General features: G+C 40.4%; 1 protein-coding gene across 1 annotated transcript; it reads right to left on the bottom strand.

Moving 5' to 3' along the window:
- Window positions 1–4,291: 4,291 nt before the first annotated feature.
- On the bottom strand, window positions 4,292–22,714 carry LOC307105730 (serotriflin-like; the record flags this gene model as incomplete). The annotated part of the gene is made up of 7 exons (XM_079781626.1): window positions 4,292–4,446; window positions 9,292–9,380; window positions 10,144–10,238; window positions 11,124–11,263; window positions 12,408–12,498; window positions 15,647–15,766; window positions 22,571–22,714. 7 exons carry the CDS (start codon window positions 22,712–22,714, stop codon window positions 4,292–4,294), a joined length of 834 nt encoding a protein of 277 aa, XP_079637752.1.
- Window positions 22,715–23,765: the final 1,051 nt, after the last annotated feature.

The raw sequence follows: 23,765 nt of genomic DNA, 5'->3' as shown, positions 1-23,765 counted from the left end.
TGCCTCTCTCTCAAAGGGAACCTTCACGGATTGTTGGTGGGAATGCAGATTGGAGCGGCCACTATGGAAAACAATATCGAGATTCTTGAAAATTTTAAAAATGAAACTGCCTGATGATCCAACGATTCTACTTCTGTGTATATATATGAAGAAATCCAAAACACAAATTTGAAGGAATACATGCATCCCTATGTTCATTACAGTGGTGTTTACAATAGCCAAGATATGGAAACAACCTAAGTGCCCATCTATAAACTGAATAAAGAAGTAGTGGTACATGTAAACGATGGAATATATTCAACCAAATATAATGAAATAATGAAATGTTACTATTTTCAACAACATAGATGTACCTAGAGGGTATTATGTTGAGTGAAATAACTCAGACAGAGAAAAGACAAACACCATATGATTTCACCTATATGTGGAATATAAAGAACAAAATAAATGAACAAAATAGAGACTCATAGAAACAGAGAACAAACTGAGGGTTGCCAGGTGGGAGGGGAGTTGGGGAGCTGGGTGAAAAAGGTGAAGTGATTAAGAAGTACAACTTGGTAGTTACAAAATAGTCACAGGGATGTGAAGTACAGCGTAGGGAATAAAGTCAATAATATTGTAATAACTGTGTGTTAGGCTAAGTGGCTACTAGAATTATTGGGGGGATCACTTTGTAAATCATATAATTGTCTAACAACTATGCTATACACCCAAAACTAATACATTATTGAATGTTAGTTGTAACTGGGTGGGGGGGGAGTCACTCTCCACAGTGTTTCCAAGAAAAGATATGTCCCAAACATGCTTCCCTTGCTTCACTAGTAATGAATATGTATGCAGTAGCTGCTATCCCACCGTAACAATTAAAATAAAGAACAAAAGAGAAGGAGGTAGTGGAGGAGGGCAGGGGACAGAAACTTGCACCTCAGTTCCAGAGAGATCCCGCCCGATTAGTACAGTGGCCGTTGCACCCAAGGGAGTAGACAGCTTAAGTGAAAGGAAGTCACAGAAGCCAGGCAAGCTGCTGTTCAAAGATAAGGCTGGAACCGAGGACCTCCCAGAAAATATGACAGACCTTTATTTATTTATTTTTTTTTTCTTTCCAGAACTTGGTCTTTTCCCCATAGCATTTTATCAATGTGCCTCAGCTTGTTGAGCCTCAGGCACCCATGTACTAGAGTAAGTGTTTGGTGGCCTTAACATCCCCGGCCACCCGATACCTACTAGGCTCTTTCACGTGCTAATTATAATCCTTAAAACAGCCCAGCCAGGGGGGTTCATTTCTTAATGTCATGTTACAAGCGGGAAAGCCAGACACCAAATGACTTCCAAAGTCTAAAACAATTTGAAAATTTCAGAACCCCGAAGTAAAATGCAAGTCTGTCTAACTCTAAAACTGCTTGTTCTCTGTATTTGACTAATTGGTTTTGGCACTCTTCTGCCAAGTTGTTTGGGGATTATTCACATCCTAGAAAAAGTCCTCCCCTTCATAGGAATATAATAATTGTATATGTATACAGACACACATATGTATATTTAGGTTTAGTTTCAGTTTTCAAATGATGAAAGCTATAAGCAAATTTGTCTTTTTTAAATCATTCATAGCACTTGAAACGTTGTAACCATTTTTTTAAAATATATTTTATTGATTTTTTACAGAGAGGAAGAGAGAGAGATAGAGAGTTAGAAACATCGATGAGAGAGAAACATCGATCCCAACCGGAATCAAACCTGGGACCTTTCAGTCCGCAGGCCGATGCTCTATCCACTGAGCCAAACCGGTTTTGGCGAAACGTTGTAACCATTTATTGCCGCTCCCATACCAATAGTTTGGTGTTCATCTTTCTGGGCTTTCTCTATATATTTATATGTAAATATGTTTTGAGAGCTACATATGTCTTATATTTTAATGTCAGTAACATCATATTATAATACCCTTTCATTAAAAACTTAACCATATATCTTATTTATTTGACTTCCGTATTTTTTTATTTTTCAATTACAGTTTAACCATATGTCTTAGAATATCAGTTTTACCTCTTGATTTTTAAAGATGGCAAAATGTTTCATACTGTAGATGAACCATAGGTTTTGAAGTTTTTAGCAGAGGATCACTAATGATTCTGATTAGAGGATTACAACCCAAACTGTAGTTGGAAGCTTCAGGCCTTAGGATAAGCAAGGAAAGGAGGTGTTTGGAAGCAACTGGGGTATATAGTGCAGTTCAATGTTTAGTACCTCAGTCTTGAATTTAAACTGTTTGGCTTCTCATCCCAGGTGCAATGCTTACTGATAAACTTGAGTAAGTCAAATTCTGTGGTTGGTTTTGCTCTCTAATAGATGTGGGTACTGTTTACTTCAGACGTCATAATGAGGTTCCTAATCACAGTGCATATGAAAGACAAAGCCTGGGACATAGTAGGGACACGGTAAATGTAACTATTATTCTTACTGTCATTTTTGCCTACCCACATTCAAACACTTTCTATTTTGAGAGAGTTTTTAAATAAAAAATCTTGCTTTCCATTGTGGAAACTCAAGTTGGGTGGATATTTCCGGCCCTCCCCCACCTCACTTTGGCAGTTCAAGCCTGTGACCTGGGATTGGTCAATTGTATCCTCACATCTGGAATTTAGAGATCAGTTATGCAAAATACACAGGAGTTGACACGTGGGGGTTGCTTGTAAACAGCAGAAGGGCTTCTAACTGGAAGGTTCCTGTGGTGCCCTCTACCTGTGACATCAGCTTGCCTTGGTTGGACTTGTTTCCCGACATTTGGGTTGATTCTCTGAGCGGCCTGGTACCCGTCCAACAAATCCCATTTTCTCTTTAAGAAGAAAATTTGGTTTCTGTAGTTTGCAACTAAGGAACTTGATGATGCAATATCCCCTCTGTATCCTTCTTTAATCTCACTATTCACTCAAAATATTTATTGGGGACTGTCTATGTCTGACAGGAACGGTAGAGCCTGTGATATTGTTCCTCTTTAACAAATTCAAGGATTATATGTATACATTCACACTAGAATACCCTGACACAACTGCAATGAGTTTTTAGACCTGTCACTGGATTTAGGGCATTTTTATGAGTTGGAATCATGAGGCTGCATATTTACACACACGCTTTGGGAGAAAAGTCAATTTGAAGGTAAATGGGAAGTTAAATGGCTATTTGGTAGTATCAATATTTTAAAAAGAGCTTTGTCATTTGTTTTTAATCTAATGAAATAATTTTGCATGTAGGAAAACCATATAAACAGGTGTTGTTCAGGAGTAATAACATGGCATTTTCTGTATGAGTTTCTATGGAAACTCCCCATCAAAATGACATTGGATTATTCTGCATAGAACAGTCTGTCTATCAACAACGGCTTCTGCCTGAAGCAATACCATTAGCCTACAAGGCTCTTTCCTTCTGACTCAATTCAAACCCAGCTTCTCATCAACTAAAAGAGAAGCTCAGGTTAAATCTCCTTATATAACTATTTCTTAATCTCAGCTCTGTGTGGGCTAAAAAAAAGAAAAATATTAACACTTTGAAAACAGGCAGTGCACTGCAGAGGAATTGCCAAAAGTCCAACATAAAAATATTTGCCATCTTACTAATAGTTAAAGAAATAAAACTTTAAACCATAATAGGGTATTATATTTGCCAATTTAAAAAATACAATAAACCACGTGTTTTATGGACATGGAGAAACTGGAAATCCTATTTTTGGCTATGGGGAGTGTAAACTGGTCCTGCTAGTTCAGAGAATAATTAGGCAAGTTCCAGTAAAGAGGAAGATGCAAATTACTTTGTCCTGTCAATTTTAGTCCCAGAGAATGCTGGAGCATGTTTACAAGAACATGTGTAAAAATATTCAGTGTAAACTTATATATCAGGGTAAAAACCTGGAGACAATTTAAGTGTACATGAAAAAAAGGATGAATATCTAGTGTTGGAGAACACAATTAAATGTTTATACAAAAGTGAAAATGAGTGTGAACAACTTGATAGCATAAGAATAAATAAACCTCCTAAGCAATCTATATATATAAAAGGCTAATATGCAAATCGTCCCCTCGGGAGTTTGACTGGGAGACCGGGAGTTCTGTCGCTTGCTATGACATACACTGACCACCTGGGAGCGGTGCGGAATGAAGGAAAGCCCCAGTCAGCACCAGGCCTCTAGTTTTGAGATAAAAAGACAAGCTGTAGATGGTATGTACAGTATGGGCAGCATTTACATAAAATTTAAAAATATGAAAAACAATACTTAATACACATATAGAATACAGATATGGGAAAACTATGTAGTGACTAAGTCATGGGCATGAGAAGCAACAAATTCAAGATAGAAGCAGGAAGAGTAAGGGGTCATGGTGGTTACAGTGAGTTTCAACTTCACAATATTTTGTTGCATGAGCTGGCAGGTGAACACACGGGTGTTCATTATATTGGTCTCTGAAATATACACAATATACACAAAACCTTATCTCTTTGCCAGAGCTATTAAAACAGAAGTATGGAGTACTGTGGCACTAAATAGGATGCCTTGTGAATCTAATAGAAGCACTATTGGTAGAGTAGATGGATAACAACGGTATACTATGTACTAAGGTATAGTATGTACTATTTGCCTTGTTATATAGAGGGAGACTGTGTGTGATTATCTTTGCTGATTGTAATAGAATAAGAGCAACTGTGAGATTATAGATGTATTCCTGGTGCCAGGGAATCTGTTGATTTTCTGTAATAAAGATTTGACATATAGAATCACCATTGTGAGTGGTACCACTGTGTGGTTAAGTTTGCAATAGTCCACTGCAACAGCGATTTTCAACCAGTGTGTTGCAAGAATTTTTAAAACATGCAATACCTATTTAGTCAGAGGCACTAACCACTTTCTCCTTAGATGGTCAAATAAAAAAATGACAACAACCAATACAATAGTAGCCATCCAATGTGAATGAATCAAAAGCATACCTATTCTTTGTCAGATTGGGAAAAATATATTTTTTGGTGTTCTGCAGAATTTTAGTAATTGGTTTATGTGTGCCATGAGATGAAAAAGGTTGAGAATTGCTCACTGGTCTACAGTTATTATCCATAAGCCATTTATCCTTTACACTAGCTAAATAGACAAGTTAAATAGGGATGGGGTCACAATTACCACCACTGAATTTTGTATTGATTGTAACATAAATTTCTGTAGTATCCCAGTCACTTAAATTTCTTTTTGGCTTATTATCTTGCTAGTTCCATGGACTTTCACTTGGCCCTTGCTACCATGATAGCCCTTAATCTTTGGGTCAGAAAACCAATGTAGTGAATTTGAGACTTTCTAAGTGTATTGATTTTTTAAAAAAATGTGTTTTTATTGAATTTTTTAGAGGGAGAGGAAAGAAGAGGGATAGAGAAACCTTGATAAGAGTAAAACACCAATTGGCTGCCTCCTGCATGCACCCCACTGGGGATAGAGCCTGCAACCCGGGCATGTGCCCTGACTGGGAATTGAAAGCATGACCTCTTGGTTCATGGTCCATGCTCAACCATTGAGCCACACTGGCCAGGCTAAGTGTATTGGTTTTTACTCCATCTTTTGGAACTGGAGAATTACCCATGGGATCAGTCTGCAGTTCTACTGCTGCTACTCTGAGATGCACTTGGGCCAGGACTTTATTGTCTTGACCTTTCTAAGATTTATTCTGATCTATGTGCTGTGGTGGTATTTGAAGTCTTTGGAGATCAGCATTAGTTTTAAGTCCAGATCTAATAAACCACAAAAATTTTTTTTTCCACTCCTGCCAGTTACCTTGATAGATAGCCTGGGTTCCTTTGAGTGAAGGCTTAACAAAAGGTTCATGGAATGTGTTATGATGGCATTGCTGAGTCCTTTCTCTTAGGACATGGCCATGGCCTCCCCCTGAACTGGGTGAGCCAATTATGAATTAATTTAGGTCTAGTGACTGGGTAAGTGTTTGTGAATTATCACTTTAGCAGATTCTTTCATGTTGCTGCCAACAGACTTAGATATGTATGTATTTTAAATTATCATTGGGATCGGCATCTTCCCCTGCCATCTTTGTCCTATGGACACCAGCCAAAACAGAGCTCTTCAAGGATACAAGTGCATATGCTCATCAATGGACTGCTTAATGCCTTAGTGAAGGAAAGAGTTTGTTTTAAAAGCTTTGAATACATTTATTCATAAGTTGCGCAAAAGCTTTTAGCACATGTTACCAATTATGACTAAAGAAATTTTAATAGATTCAGCATTACATTTTTAATTTATAGTTCACAGATACTAAATGTACTGTTTTTGTTACCTGGTTTTCTTTATTCATATATCATACAATTGAATGGGCGAAAGAGGACATAGTCAATAGAAGACTTTTTCAAAATTTGTTTGATCATTTAGAAAAAGACAATGACATTTTTACAGTTGTTTTTACGTGGAGTCACTTTGCTCTTGAGATGAAGAATCAGCCTTAAAACGTGTTTTATTTTATTGAAGAAGGGCATTCACAGGTGGCCCGGCATTTTTCTTTTGTGATTTGTGCATCACACCCTACTTTTCTGACCAAATAGTCACAATTCGTTATCTTATCCACCTTCATGCAGGAATTGGCTAAAATGAAATAAAAAGTAAATTAAATGCTGCTTCTTGGATTAAAGTATTAGTTATCCAAAACTATATTATCTTAGGGAAAATCCATTTATTCTTTATATATTCTACTAGGGGCCTGGTGCACGAAATTCGTGCACTGGGGGGTGGGGGGTCCCTCAGCCCAACCTGCCCCCTCTCACATACTGGAAGCCCTCAGGGGATGTCCTACTGATGGCTTAGGCCCGCTCCCTGTTGGGAGAGGACCTAAGCCGCAGTCTGGCCTCCCTTTGTGGGAGGCAATTGGGCTGATCAGGGGAAGGCATCAGCTCCATCACCCCGCTGCTGCAGCCACTGCCAGTCACCACAGCCACCAAGGTGTTTTCATCAACAAGGACTCCAGTCCCTTCACCAAGAAAAAATGACAACTTTCTTTAGGCATTTTCAAGATGTCTTTCATAGGATATGCATTTCTTTCTTTATTTTTTTTTATCCTCACCTGAGGATATGTTTCCATTGACTTTTAGAGAATGTGGAAGAGAAAGGGAAAGACAGAGAGAAACATCAAAGCGAGATTAACACTTTGATTGGTTGCCTCCTGCATGAGCCCTGATCTGGGCCCCGGCCAGCAAGGAGCCTGCAACCTAGGTACATGCCCTTGATCAGAATCAAACCCAGACCCTGCTGTCGGCAGGCCGAGGCATTATCCACTGAGTCAAACCGGCTAGGGAAGGATATGACATTTCTTAGCCCTCCAGCATGGACCTTCGTTTTTTTCTCCAGAATTGTGGTGGAAAAACCCTAGATGACCTTTTTGGATTCTTATTACCCAAGTTACTAAGAATATTACCAGTGGCATACAGGAAGCTTAGCCAATGTGCAGTTACAAAAGGTGTTTCCCCTATAGTTCACACCAATCGCGGGCTGGGCCCTGCCCAGGCCTAAAGCCTCTGGCTGAAGCTTTAGGCCTGGGCAGGGGCCCTTGAGCTCCCTCTGATCACTGGCTCCACCCCTGCCCAGGCCTGCCCAGGCCGAAAGCCTCTTGGGCAGGAGCGGACCCCCAGCTCCCTGCGATCAGGAGCGGACCCCCAGCTCCCTGCAATCATCGCAGGTTCCGCTCCTGCCCAGGCCAAAAGCAGACCCCCAGCTCCCTGCGATTGATTGCAGGGGGTTTGCTCCTGCCCAGGCCGAAAGCAGACCCCCAGCTCCCTGCGATCATCACAGGTTCCGCTCCTGCCCAGGCCAAAAGCAGACCCTCAGCTCCCTGCGATTGATTGCAGGGGGTCCACTCCTGCCCAGGCCTTACCTCACAGTGACCTGGGTGCCAGGATATTCCTGGGACACAGACGCTGGGCGCCTATGTATGTAAATTAACCGCCATCTTTTTTGAGTTAATTTGCATAGTCACTCTGATTGGCTATGGGCATAGCAAAGGTACGGTCAATTTACATGTTTGTCTATTATTAGGTAAGATTATTCAAAGCTCACCACACACATGGGAGGTAATAATCTTAAACTGCTTAATCAATATACCTGATGTAGCAGATAGAGAGTTCACACACTCAGAACTTCATGAAATCAAACAAATTTCACTACCATGTTCCTACAAGGTGCATAGTAACAGAAATAAAATAATTACCAATATATTTCAGGTGCTACTTATTTAGCCCTGTGGGTATGAGTGCTGCCATATCTACTTGTGCAATGAATAGATTGTACAAAGGGGCAAGGGCAGCAAATGGAAGACAAATCCCACTCAGACCTCATTTACCAAGCCATGAAAATGATTAGTATCCTATACTAGCAGTAGCTCTGGTGTGCATACAATTATACGTGTATGTAGTGTCTGGGGATTCCTAGAAGACTGGCAGGAACATTCAATGCATGTGCTTAAAGTTCTTTTGTAGGTGCCTGCTTCCCAGGAAATGCAGCTGTGAGGAAGGAAGCAAGTGATGTAGTTGGCAGAATATGTGAGTGTATGCTAGTGTGTGAGTGTGACTGTGTGTGTGTGTGCATAGGGGTGGCCATACTGAGGAGAACAACATCAAGTTTCCTTTTATTTTAGTCCCAGGCTTTTATTTAGGAGCAACAGCAAATCAAGCCTGAGCCTCTCTGAGGTTGTATAAAGAGCTTCGGTACTTTTGCCTTTCACCACCCTAACTGAGAACTGACTACCAGAAGGGCTTAAAGGGCAATTTCATCTCCACATTGGCATAGTTTATTTTGCTTTGCATGACTACTTCAAAGTCTAAATTTAGTATCACCACTCTCAAGTGGCAGCTGAATGTACCACTTTGATTTTTAGCTCTCTTTTTAAAAAATATATTTTTATTGATTTCAGAGAGAGGAAAGGAGAGGGTGAGAGAGAAGCATCAATTATGAGAGAGAATCATTGATTAGCTGCCTCCTGCACACCCCTTATTGGGGATCAAGCCTGTAACCTGGGCATATGCCCTGACCGGGAATTGAACCATGACCTCCTGGTTCATGGGTCAATGCTCAATCACTGAGCTACACCAGCTGGGCTTTAGCTCCATTTTATTGCTAAGATCAAAACGACTGAAGTAGGAAAGTGGGGAGGGGCGGGCAGAAATAGAATGAGGTCATTCATATAACAGGGCAGATTCTGAGACTGTTATACTCAGCAAGGCCATGCCCATGTAGACATCACCACATAAAGATGCAGAATGAATAGTACTTACTGCAAAGCCCATTATCACAATGATGAGGGCAGTCTTCACATGGTCTTCCTCTTTTATATGGGGTCCTGATGGTATTCAACACGTTTCCGCTGGCGATAGAATAGTTGAAGGACAAAATCAGTGACAACATGAAGAAATATAGGATTGTGCCATGGGAGAAGAATACATAGCAAGAGTCACATGTCAGCAAAGGGAGAGATTTATGAAGGTTGGGTCCACAAAGACAATTTCAAGGTAAATTGGTAGGATTTAAATATATACAGAAAAAAGGAGATGGGGTTCCACCATCTTCACAGTAGACCAAAGGTATGCCACCAGGTTTGTAACAAGGTTCCTAAGTATTTTGGGATCTTCCATCTCACAGAGTATTTCTTACTTCTTTACTGGATGAATTTTTATTTCATTAAGATTCTAATAGGTGGCATGAGCTATGCTAAGCACTTAAATAGCTTATTATGTCTAATCCTCAGAAAAACACTGCAAGAAATGTATTGCTGTTGTCTCTTTATAGATAAGGAAGAAGGAGCTCCAAGTTGTTAAGTTATTGGTGAACTGAAGGTCACACAACTAGTAAGTGACAGAGCCAACATTTGTCCTTGAACCTTGTGGACCACGGAGCCCATCCTTTCTGCACTTTGCTACCAATATCCCCATGGCTCTTTCATCCCTTAGAATGCACTGCTTGGCCTTTCCAGTCTTTTCCAATTTTCTCCTTTCTTCAAAACCACCCTCAAAGCTCTCCATGAAGCTACCTTACAACCTCAGATTGATGAAAGGGGTTTGGATTATAGTTCAAGGTGCAGGCCATTTGGCCTACCATATGCCAAAAGTGGCCCTTTGGGCTGTACTTACGCAGGGCAATAATGGCAAACATAGAAATACTGAAATTTGTTGTGAGGACAGTGGGCCGATGCACAGCCAAGTTGGTGGGAAGTGGCCCAAACGAGCTGTAAGAGAAAAGTTTAAAATAGTCATTTTAATTAAATTCATGCTGTTCACATTGTCTGGCTTGTTTCTTAATTGCTTATTAGAAGTTACCAATGAAGGGAATTTTAAAAACTGAAAAATGTTTGCTTCAGATTTTTTAAATTTATAAACTTGATGATTACTCTTTTTAAATCTCTCTTCCAGCTATAGGGCTTCATTTAACATCAAACAAGCTTTATATATGCATGATACCTTTGTTATAACAATGAATCACACTCAAATTCATAAATATATGGACAATGGGATGCTGGGCAATAAGGAGATAGTCACCTAAGGGCAATTTGATTTTTGCAGGAAAAAAGAAGAACCTTTATTGATCTTGCCGTGTGTGTGTGTGTGTGTGTGTGTGTGTGTGTGCAGATAATCTTAGGGGCCCAATATATATAATACAAAAATACTTATTTAACGACTAAAAATAACTTGCATATATGTTATTTTTTTATATTATTTTTTTTATTATTTTTTTATATTATTATTTTTATTATTTTTCTCTTCAGTGTTTCATCCTGTGATGGTCTAGAGAAAATAGCTTGAGACTTGTTCAAAGAGTTGCTTAAATATAATTAGGGTCATTCATCACTTTATTCTCAGAGCTATCATTTAAAAAATCCAATGATCACAATAAGCAGATGGAGTTGGTGGGTATCCCCAAGAGATAATGGGTTGATGTTTATGTACATTAATGGGTAGCACATATTTTGTAAAGTAGGGCAACTTTTACACTCACATATAGGTTGCATAGCTAAGATGTATGATTAGCATCTCCTGAATTAACTGCTCAGAAAAAAATAATTCTGGGAGGACAGTGGACAAAAAACATTAAACTTTTGTCATTTCATTTTTACCTGGGTGTAATGGCCAGTATTTGCGCGAGTACTTCCAAATCCATATTTGAAATCTTTAACTTCATCGTAAAGAGATTGGATTGCATCTGACCATGATGTGGGACTAGTGGACATGTATAAATTCTCTCCACAGTCAGTGACTAAAATTTAGAAAAGACAATGAAACAATAGTTAAACAGGTAGTTTCAAATAATTCTCATCGAAAACTATTAGACTATTGTATTATAGTTTTGTGATCAAAATCACCTTCCAAATCTCTCACTGACTGATTGGAGAAATCTAATTTCAATTTCCAAAGCTCAGTTCTGTGAATTGGAATCACTCCCTCCGCCCCCACCCCCCCCCCACATATGAATAGCTTTATAAAAATATATAAATAATGATTCATTTTCAAGCTGATTGTATGTGTTAACACAGTCACAGATACCATTTTGGCAACACTAGTAAATGAATTAAGAAACAACAAGTATATATCATTATCTGTTATGCCTTCAGTGTATGCATATAGGGGACATGATTTTGACCTTCTGCTCTTTAGCTAGAGAATTAAGAGGAGCACGTGTGAAGCAGACAGCAAATAGATCAGACATAAGATGGTATATCCTGTGGGAAAATGAAATCAAAGCCATGAATGCAAGAGTGGTGATGAGGAGGCCCATCAGATTTTAGCAAAAAAGTATAAGACAGGTTTGGATATGGTGGGCTTGCAGAGTGAAGCAAACTGAGGACCTCAGAAGTAAGGGAGAGAGTTAATTCTTCATTAATATAATTTACACTTATGCCGTGGAAAGTTATATTAAAAGAAATAATTCTTTTCATCAGGAATTTGTGGTCTTGTAACTTTGACTACAATGTAGTAAATGAGAAGGTTTCAGGAATAAACTTGGCATGTGACTAAATAAGAATGATAAGTGTCTAAATGAACTCAAGTTCAGAAAAAAACATTTAAAACAATGTTTTTTGTTGTCTCTTCCTTCTTCCCCCATAGCTTTTGCCTTGGATCTCTAACTTAGAGTCATTTTCCTTTTTTTTTTTTTTCCCTTGGAGTAGCAGGCATAATGAGATTTTAGGGAAAGAGTTAAAAAAAAAAAAAAGAAAAGAAGAAAACAAAGGAATACAAGAAAGGAAGCAAAAGGAAGCAAGGTTTGTGTGTGAGAGGATAGGTCATGACGTTAAAACCAACAGACAAAATCTACATCACCATTCCCAAGCTGCCATAGCTCACCACTTTGGTGAATTTTAACTTAATTTTTGGTTTTTATTGATTGGGGAAGAGTGACTTACAGTCGATTTGTCGTTCAGATGAAGGACTGTGAGACAAGGTACACTTGTTTGCCCACTTTGCAGCATTCCTCGCAACTACATCATTCCACGTCTGGACATAAATGACAAACATTTGAAAATAAAAATCTGATGTTTTCATGAGACAATCATGATGTATACGATCACATTTAAAACAAATGCCTATATGATGAATTGTTTTCTAGTATTTCTTATTGTTCTACCTAAAGAAACATTTCTTGCTTTTCTAAATCACTTAATTACAAGGAAGCATCTTACTATATGGGATCACAGATTAATATTTTAGGGAAAAATATTTTAAACCCAATTAGGTGGATAAGCACAGATTGGGGCTACGGATATTTAATTAGAAATGAGAACTAAGTATGTGCTGTTTTCTTCAAAATGTCTGTTGCCTTTGCCCCAGTCTTCATATACATTAATATATTGCCAGATGCTATAGCAAGCATTAATAAGTTGGTGCTGTACTAAATAAAATATAAGGACAAAATATATGGAAAAATAAATGTCTACCCTTATCTCATATGTAAAAAAGGAAAAATATAGGAAAATAAATCCAAAAAGGAATTGAGTATTGTCATAATTCAGATAAGTTAAACCAAAATTGCTATACATTACTTTCTAGAGAGAGGTGGGAAAAGTTCCAATCTAAGATGAAGAGGTGTTCAGAATAGAGCAGACAGCCTGTATCTTTGAGAAGGTAATGTCAATTAGCTAATATGGTCAGGAGGTATTTGTCCTGTACATTGGGCACAACACACTTCCTCAGAAATAAATCTAAACATATGGGTCAGTAGAAAAATTCCTTCCTATGTTCAGTAAAAAGTAGTTACTGTTTCTCTTCCCCATTCAAGTATTTAAAGTGCTATCATATGATGAATTAAATTTTTTCTGAATTTCCTCAAAGACCTGAGCTAGAATTAACAAATCATAGGTATTTGTAAGTTATACTGTATATACCTCAAGAGATTTAAAAAAAAGTCTACTTAGTAATTAGCTGTCTTAGGACATATACTTCCATTACAGACAAATAATGTAGCAACATTATTTGTCAACATTATTTTCCTATAGCCTAGATGTAGCAACAACTTTCATAGTGTCTCAGAAATGGCATGAACCAGAAAGATAATGTATTCTATTTATCATTTATTATAGGACTCTCTTCCAAAAAATATACATTTTGTCTGTAATGGAAGTATATGTCCTAAGACAGCTAATTACTAAGTAGACTTTTTTTAAATCTCTTGAGGTATATACAGTATAACTTACAAATACCTATGATTTGTTAATTCTAGCTCAGGTCTTTGAGGAAATTCAGAAAAAAATTAATTCATCATATGATAGCACTTTAAATACTTGAATGGGGAAGAGAAACAGTAACTACTTTTTACTGAACATCTCATATGTTAATGGCATTTTATTTACAACTAGAGGCCCATTGCAGGAAGATTTCTGCAAGAATAGGGCTTCCTGTAGCCTTCTCTGCCACCCCACCTGCTTCCCTCCCTTCTCTGCAGCCCCGCCTGCTTCCCTTCCTTCTCCGCAGCCCTGCCTGCTTCCCCACCGCCCCGCTTGCTTCTCCACAGCTTCGCTCCCTTCTGCAATGCTTGGCTTCCTTCTATGCTGTCTTCAGTCTTCGCTCTGCACCTGGATATGCAAATTAACCACCATCTTGGTTGGGTTAATTTGCATACTCACTCCTGATTGGCTTGTGGGTGTAGTGGAGGTACGGTCAATTTGCATGTTTCTCTTTTATTAGATAGGATAGCATTTCTATACTGATGCTCAGAAAGGTTAGCAAAGTTTAATGATCATTTCCACTAATAGCCAAGAAAACTGAGGCTCCTTCAGATTAAGTAATTAGCCTAGAGTCAGTGATTATATTCTCCTGGGATAGCATTTAGTCTAAATATCTCAGACTTCCTCACCTTTTGGGTTCCAGGCTCCCCAACATGTTAATCAACACCTTCTGTGTAAGCTCCTTTTACTAGTGTATTGCTGAAACCTATACACATTCTATAACATATGACCTGACCATAGGTGAAGAGCAGTGTTACCCTCTTAACTAGTTTATTAATATTAATAGTAGGAAGAAAGCAAAGGGAAGGTCAGACATAATAGGCATGGTCAACTGGGCAGCTTAACCAGGAAGCTGCAACTTTACACTCCCCAGGGAACCAGCGGTCCATTCCCTGCAAATCACTGGGAGAATGAAGCTGGGCACATGTGCAGTGAAGTTGGGGTGATGTAGGGAAGGTACTAACTTGGGGAAAAGATAATTATTCCTCAATATTTAATCTGTGATCTCATATGGTAAGATGCTTCCTTGTAATTAAGGAAGGTACTAACTTGAGGAAAAGATGCTAAAAAGGCAGAGACACTGCAAACATGTGAAATCCTGAAGGGTTGATTGGTTAAGCTTCTGGTTATAATCCCCAGACAAAGAATTCTCTCTTACTTGTTCCTCTTGCTTGTTTGCCCTTGTGCTCTTGCTCCCTTGCTTTCTCTTGCTCCTTGACCATCACTCATCTGTGCACCCCCAAAGCCATGTAGATTTAGCAGCTGCATGGCCCATGGCCATACGGACCCTACAGGCAATGGACCACAGCTGGGAACACAAGCTGACCTAGCCAGATGCTGGACTGCACTGGACTGTGCTTTAATGCCGGGCAGAAACTCTAGGCAGTGGCTTAAATTCTAGCTCTGATGAAGACAAGGCTGGACTTTTTCCATGGTGAGATGAAGAGAAATGGGACCTTGGAAACCCAGGGGTTTAATTCCATGCAAGTAAATATCACTCATTTTCCTGTAGGGGTCTCAGAAAATTCCTTTTCTCATGACATCACAAGAATTCCCTTTCCACCAGTAACAGAGGTGGGACACAGAGGGTACCCCACCAATAACAGAAAGAATATAATGTTTAGACCTATACAGCATATTTTATTATATAGTTTAGTTTTCATTTGTTGTTTAGCATCTAATTACTCAAGTAATATAATTTACAAGGTTTCTTTCACTGCCCATTAATTATATTTTCATCCTATATTGAGAGAGTCAATATGTTTTCCAATTCAAATGCAGTGTTAACTACCAACCAATATGGTAACTTTTCTAGGGAAATAAAGAGATCAGAGTATTGTACATATATGTCATAGTTTAATATTCATTGTTAAGTGGTTAGATGCTAATTGATAACAATCTATCAATCAGACAGGACTTACCATTTTAAGCATGTTGCTGGCACTGGGACTTGCCATCCTTCTAAGGTCATTGTGCTTATTAATAATCTCCATTTGGATTGATGGAAATTGAGTCAATAAAGATAAAACTGAGGTATTTGACTTTAAAATGAAGCAAAAAGTAAGAACAATGTTACAATACTGAAAATCAAGATAACAAAACAACTGATTTATTTCAACATGGAAGTTAAAAAAATGTTGAGTTTTGTGTTTTTTCAACTTTACCATCAAACTCACCCAGAGGGCTTGTTAACATACAGATTGCTGGGCTCCACCCTGCAGAGTTGTTGTTGTTTTTTAAAAATATTTTTTTTATTGATTTCAGAGAGGAAGGGAGAGGGAGAGAGATAGGAATATCAATAATGAGAGGAAATCATTGATCGGCTTTCTCCTGCAAGCTCCCACTGGGGATCAAGCCCACAACCCCGGCATGTGCCCTTGATTGGAATCAAACCTGGGACCCTTCAGTCCACAGGCCAACACTCTATGCATTGAGCCAAACCAGCTATGGCCACCCCTCAGAGTTTTTGATTCAAGAAGATTAGGAGGGGCCAACAAGTTCTCAGGGACCATGCTTTGGTAGTCTAAGTCATAGAATTTTTATGCAAACTTGAAAGTGTCCTTTTGAATATCAACATTTTTTTTTTTTTGCCTTTAACAATAGATTAATTTGATCCATAAGACCTGCTTTGTGGGGCGAGGCTACAGTGTTTGGACAGGTTTAACCCTTTGCACTCGCTTGCTTTTTTTGATTCCTTTATTCTACTGCTAACCGTGTCAAGTCACACTCGACATCTGAGTGCAAAGGGTTAAGCCTTGGACTGATGAGAGGGCACAGTCCTCTCATGGCTACGTGCAAGTCCCAGCTTGGAGGGCAGAGCCCTCCCAGCACAATTATAGCCAACAGCTATAGTTTTTGAGCTTGAACCTATGGTCCAAACACGTGGCCCCACATGTGTAAGTGATATAGGCTGCAAGTAAACAAAGTTTGATCAGGTGCATGTAATTGAGTAGGATCGAAACCCATGAGAATGTTGTAAACACCTTGACCACGCCCTTACTTTCTACCACTTACTTTCTACCTGTGAATTATAAGGTAGGCTTGGCTGCCCCTGCCCAAATATCCCTGGGTTGCAACCCTCATAAATTCCACACCTTAACTTAACCCGCAAAACCCCACGAGGTCCAGTGCCTATGAGCAAACAAATTACCAAAATTTTACCTGTACTATCTTCTAATTCTAGTTTTCCACTTTATCTGTATCTTATTTTCTCCTTAAGAAATTTAAAAATGCTTTAATAAGCATTGCCCCATGTTTTACATCAAGCTATTACCAAACCTCGGCTCCTCACCTTACTTTTGCTTTCAGCTTTTACTTTTATTTTTCTACGTTTTCTTTCTGCGCACGCCTTACTGGAGCCTCCTTTCACCTAACAATTGTAGTTCCCCCGAAGTCAGGCCCTGTTTGGGCACCACTTGTGCCACGCCAGCACGGCCAAGGGTGAACCTGAGTGGGGGCAATGAAGGATTGAGAAAGGATAGACAAGAGAAAGAAAGCTGGGACTCGGTGGGACGCTGCTTCCCTGATGGGGAGCCAGCAGTGCCAACGCCCACAAGCCGTGTCTTTATTTTATAGCCAATGCCACGAGGCAAAGTAAGGGCGTGGTCAAGATGTTTACAACAGTCTCCTGGGTTTCAATCCTACTCAATTACATGCACCTGATCAAACTTTGTTTACTTGCAGCCTGTATCACTTAGGCATGTGGGGCCATAGGTTCAAGCTTACAACTACAGCTGTTGGCTATAATTGTGCTGGGAGGGCTCTGCCCTCCAAGCTGGAACTTGCACGTGGCCATTTGAGGACTGTGCCCTCTCATCAGTCCAAGGCTTGAACCTGTCCAAACACTGTAGCCACACCCCACACTTATTTATGACCTTATCTGGTAACCTGAAAAAATTTAAAGCCACATCAGTACCCTAATTAGTATCAGAAAGTTCCAATAGAACAAAACAACAGTATCTGGAATTCTGCAAAACCAGAATTTGAGCTAAATTATATCCAGCAAAAATATTTACTACACTTCAGAAAATGTTAGTGTGTGTGTGTATATATATGCCCGGTGCATGAAAATTCATGCACTGGATGGGGGGTCCCTCAGCCCGGCCTGTCCCCTCTCATAGTCCAGGAGCCCTCAGGGGTGGAAGGTGACCTGGCACAAGCCTCAGCCAGCCCTGGTTACCTGAGCCTCGGGCCAGCCCTGGGCAGCTGGGGGGCTGAGGTAACTGGGGGGCTCTGGAGGTAGGTGCGCAGAGCGGCTGGGCCTGCCTTGGGGTGGCCCCGGCCTTGCCGCACACCTGCTGCCCCAGCAGGGATGAGGGGACTGGGCGCTGCCATCTTGTGGCTGTGGGCACTGCCATATTTGAGGGCAGGACAGTCAATTAGCATATTCCCTTCTTATTGGCTGTGGGCACCACCATCTTTGCAATGGTGTGAGGGTCAATTAGCATATTCCCTCTTTATTAGATAGGATTACACTTTGATTGGTTGAACAGACGACCGGACGACTGGTCACTTAGCATATTAGGCTTTTATTATATAGGATAAATATCAGAGGCCCGGTGCTGGAATTTGTGGAATTCATGCACGGGTGGGGTCCCTCGGCCTGACCAGCGATCGGGGCCAATTGGGGCCAGCCAGTCAGCCGAGGGGAGGGACTGGAAGAGGTTGGCTGGCTTTGGGAGGTTGGCTGTGGGAATGCACTGACCACCAGGGGGCTTCTGCCCCCTCGTGGTCAGTACGCATCATAGCGACCGGTCAATTGGTTGTTTGGTCGATCAGTCGTAACGGTAGCTTAGGCTTTTATATATATAGACTAGAGGCCCAGTGCACAATTAAATCATGCGGGTAGGGTCCCTAGGCCTAGCCTGCTGCAATCAGGGCCATCTTCTGCTTGTTTGCCAGTCCTCAGGCTGAACTCCACCTCTGCCTCCAGGGTGTCAGGCCGTTGGGATCACCATCCCTGGCTGCTCCAGGGCTCAGGCCTGCGGGAAAGCGGGCGCTGGAGACTTCACCTCCATGCACGTGCGCTGGGCCGGCTGCTGATGGAATGTAACACCTGTTCAGGGCCCCTGATGCAGGCGCCACCACCGCTGCCGCCACTGCTGCCACCACTGCTAGGGCTTAAGGCACTGACGGAGGCTGCGGGGCATCCCACGACCTACCCGTCCTGGCGTGAGTGGCCCCAAGGGGGCAGCGTGTTCCATCAGCGGCTGGCCTGGCACACATGAATGGAGATGAAGTTGCTGGCAACCACTTTCCCACAGGCCTGAGCACCCGAACAGCCAGGGATGAGCTGGTGATTCCAATGGCCTGACAGCCAGCCTGGTCCTCCCGCCACCCACCCTGATTTCCCCATTCACCATCGCTGATCCATCAGAGCCTACGCACTGTGAGGAGGACCAAGAGGTCAGCAGTTCAGCCTGCTTGCCAGTTGCCAGTCCCTAGTCTCGCCCCTCCTCCGCTCACGGGTGCGGAGCGGGGGAGGGACCAAGAAGTGGTCAATGTCTCCTCATGGCGACTGGTCATTTGGTCATTTTGGTTGTGACACTTCTTGGCCTTTTATTATTATGATAATATTATATATATGATTGTAGTATATCGAGATATTATTTATATAAAAAATATGCAGTGTATCTGTCAACTATATTCAGTATCTTATATATATTATGAATTGTGTGCACACTTATGTTTAAGCCAAGCTCAAAAATTATGCTTTTCTGTGTTAATAAGAGCATAATTAGAAAACAGTGTATTTTTTTCATGAAAAAATTATGCTGAAAGAAACCCTGGAAATCATTTAATAAATGCTACTCTGGCTCTTCTCTGTTTCCTATGCTACTGGACTAGTGCCCTGTCTACCCCTCTCTGCCCCATCCCCTGGCCTGGTGCTGACCCTCTGGCCTGCACCACCTGGGCTCCCTTGGCTTGTGCTTTCTGTATGGATTGATCCAATGAAAGGCACAGGAAGAACAGAGAATGGGAAGGAGTAGAAGTCACAGCATTTCCTGCCCACTCCCTTCCTACTTCCACACTCCATCTCTGGGAGGAGATATCTCCATTTCAATCCTGTTATTTCTTCCATTAGTCCAGCAGGCCTAGCAATTAAAAGGCTTTCCATGGCCACTAGTAGTTATTTTGTTCCTTTAACCCTGATCCTTCCTCTGTAAATATTGCTTTGTTACAGCTCATTCATTCAAAACATCTGTGTTGAAGAAAGAAATGGTAATTATGTGATATGATGGAGGTATTAGCTATGGTGGTAATCATTTTGCAGTATGTAAGTGTATCAAATCAGTACTGAGACACTTTAAATCACACAGTTATGTGTCAATTATCTTATATAATAAAAGCCTAGTATGCTAAGTGTCTGGTTGTCTGGTTGGCCATTCAACCAATTCAAGTGTAATATGGTAATGATATGCTAAGGCCGCTCAACCACTCACTGTGATGTGCACTGACCACCGGGGGCAGACAATTGACCGGTTGATCAGTTTCTATTACATGCACTGACCACCAGGGGGCAGACTCTCTGTCTGGTAGGTTAGCTTGCTGCTGGGGTCAGGCTGATTGCGAATGAGCAAGAAATGATCGGAGCCTTCCCATGGTCTCTCCCCAGCTGGCCAACCTCCTGCATCCCTCCCCAGCCTGATTGTGCACCAGTGGGGTCCCTCGGCCTAGCCTGCACCATCTTGCCATCTGGGATCCCTCGGGGGATGTCAGAGAGCCGGTTTTGGCCCAATCCCACAGGTCAGGCCAAGGGACCCTATTGGTGCATAAATTCTTGGACCGGGCCTCTAGTATATCAATAACGCTGGAACAACACCAAACAAGACATCTGTGTTGAATTCCCTGTCTAGACTCTGAGTGAAAAAAGCTCTCTTATTTTTACCCATTAATAAAACCGAGATTCAGGTAGGTTAGCTGAATTATGTAAGGATCTCTTTTTTCATTGTATCCTAACGCCTATTACTTTAAATTTGGAAGTGCAAGTTAATAAACAGACAACATATTCCTTGTGCTTATAGGCTCTATTTTAATAATGAGAGCAACATATGAAAGCTACCATCATTTCTTTAGAAAATAGCTTCCACATTAAGCATTTCACTATTAGTACACTCATGTATCTTTCTTTCTTTTTGGATCTATTGATAATCTTTTTAACCCACTGGTTGCTTACTGCAACCTTTAACTTAGACATCACCTGGCACTCACCTTCTCATATGCACTAATATTGCCTTTCCAATTACAACATTACCAAACTCAGCAGTAAAAACAGTGATTTATGGTTTCAAGTGCTGTGTGGACAGTGAGAGCTGAGTGCCAAAAATACCTTTAAATATATAGCTCCCACCATTGAGAAAAGAAGCCAAAACAAAGAATAACCAAGATTCTTGGAGGGTGCAATGGATTTTCTGGAAGTCAACACACTCTGAGTACTAAGTAGCTGATTCATTATAATCAACCCTGGTGATGCTCATAAGAAGATCACATTTTCTTTCTTTGCATCTTTTAATATGTAAAATAATTTCAATTTTTACACTTCATGGAAGTACTATTATAGAACTCAGTTCTCAAAGCAATGCATTGTGGTAAGATTTATTATCCCCACTGAAAATTTAAATAAAAAAACAAGGTTCAGGGATATTCTAGACCAGATAAACCACTCCTTAATAGGTATTGCTCAGAATAAATGGCTACGTTGACTAAAACTGTATGCTATTTTACAGATTAGGACCCTGAAAATTAAATATGTTAATTTTAAATTAAACTTATAAAATCATGTGAGCCAAAAACTCAGAACTTGAACCAAATTCTCTGACACTAAGTAAATTTTAGGGTCTTTCTAAGTTGACAAACTGGCCATGGAATGCACTGCTAAAACTAAGGAAATTGCACTTCTAAACTTAGGACTAGGAAACAGCATTTCCAAACTTTAAACTTCTTCCCATGTGTTGATACCAATCACTCCGTGGTTGGTGACTGTACTAAGAAAGCTTTGTAGGCATATAACTCGATGGAACTTTTTACTTATCTTCTTTTGAGAAATATGGAAGTTGCATTATTCTTTTTGGTTTCCTCAAAAACTTTCTAATCTGTAAAAAGATTCAGTTCTTTAGAAGTAAAACACTACCCCTTTAAATAAATACAAAGTCAAATTGCAAGAATCACTCAGCTTCAAGGGTATGTTCTACCTTCCTTTTTCCTGCTTGATCTTATAGTCCACATGCCAAGACATCTCTCCCAAAGAGGATAAAAGGAAGTGGAACCTTATAAGCCAAACTTTGTGCTGCTTGATTGAATTTCCCCACTTAGTAAGGAGAGGGATATGGCTTTCTCCTCTCAAAGCTGGTATCTTTCTCCTGCTCACGTTACACTTGCTTCTCAACCTACTGCACTCTGTCCTCTGTCCTCACCACCCCACTGCACTGGCATTTGCCAAGATCATCACAACCTCATCGGCGGTAAATATAATGGAAACTTCTCATTCTTTACCTACCTGTCTAGGTGGCACTGGGAAATGTCGCATACAACCTTCTTGAATCACTTTCCCCTTGGCTTTGTGATGCTCCTATTTCTTCTCTTTCTTCTCACCCTCCTTCCTTGTCAGCTTCCCTTTCTGTGGTTCACCCTTCAATTTTTGTATTCTTCACAATTCTTTTCCTTTTCACTTTACAGTTTCTGCACTTTTGTGGTTTCTTTCCATCCCCACTTTTGTAGTTTCGATGCCACGTGTATGCCAATGATCCCTAAACCTCTTATCTCCAGCTCAGATCCTATCCACGCCTCACCTGAAACCTACCTGCCCCAGAGGAATTCATCCTTGGCTTCTCTCAGAGCCTGCTTACCATCAGGTGCTTCCCATTCCAGTGCATGGAACCACCAATCTCCCAGCGATACAGACCAGATGTTGCCACCTTCTCCTCACATTCCATGTCTAACCCATGTCTAAGTCCTGTGGCTTCTAACATAGATTGGAAAAGTAGCCACATCGTGTTTTGGAATTAGATCCTCATTCTCAGAACTAAGTAGAGGCCACTATCATAGTTTATCACCTACATTACTGAACAAGTTCCCAACTAGTCTCTCTGCCTGCAGTCTTGCCCCCTGCCATGTGATGGAGTGATCTTTCTGAAATGCAAATCTCTCTATCACCCTCTCTTCAGACACTCCCTGATTGCACTTAAAATTTCTAATAAGGCCAATGGGACCTGGGCCTGCTCTTACTACTCCAGCCTCATCCCCTATTGCATCTCTTGTAACCGCACCAAAAAATATTGTCTCTTACCTCTTCATACTCCAAACTGGCTTATGCCCAAATTCCCATGCTCTCTTATCTGTTGCACTTCAACTAGATGCAACCTTCTCCTCAAATACTTTCCCTTCTCCACCTCTATCTTCTCTCATTATTGGTCTAAATCCTACTAATTATATTACCACAAGGACTAAATGAGGTGAAAAAGACAAAATGCTTAGAATTTTTTTTAAATAGCAAATGTTCAGTAATAACATTCTTCAGAACCCCATTTTAACCTTCACTGTGCACTTGTCATACTTTTCAAGTTACCTGTTGACTCATTAATCCTCTACTACTCTGAGGTGTTATGTGGGCAGTCCTATGCTAATCTAATTTATTGCGCTATTCCCAGCATCTGGCGCCATGTCTCGTATAGTATACACTAAATAAGTGGTTGATGAATTGAACGAAATTAAAATGTGTTAAGCTAGCCTTAGGAAGCCAAAATGATAGTTTCATATTTGTTTAGAACATTGTAATATCAAATATATTTTTGAGGGTCTAGGAACTAAATCTCCAAGCAGTTGTTAAACCCTTCTACTGAAAAAGCTACTCATGATAAAAATGAATTCCTTAATTGCTGGCCTACTGTCTTATTGCTCAGTAGTGTTAATGAGTAAAAAAAGTTACCGATTTCTGTAAAAATACACATTAGTGAGAACCGAGGTTTTTGTCCCCATCCCAGGAGATTTGCAATGTTGTTGATGTCACATTCACCATGAACTATGGGTAAGATACTCCTCTTA

Source organism: Cnephaeus nilssonii (assembly GCF_951640355.1).
Source record: "Cnephaeus nilssonii genome assembly, chromosome: 9".
Lineage (NCBI taxonomy): Eukaryota > Metazoa > Chordata > Mammalia > Chiroptera > Vespertilionidae > Cnephaeus > Cnephaeus nilssonii.
Note: the sequence above shows the minus strand (reverse complement) of the source record. Positions and strands in the feature narration are given on the sequence as shown.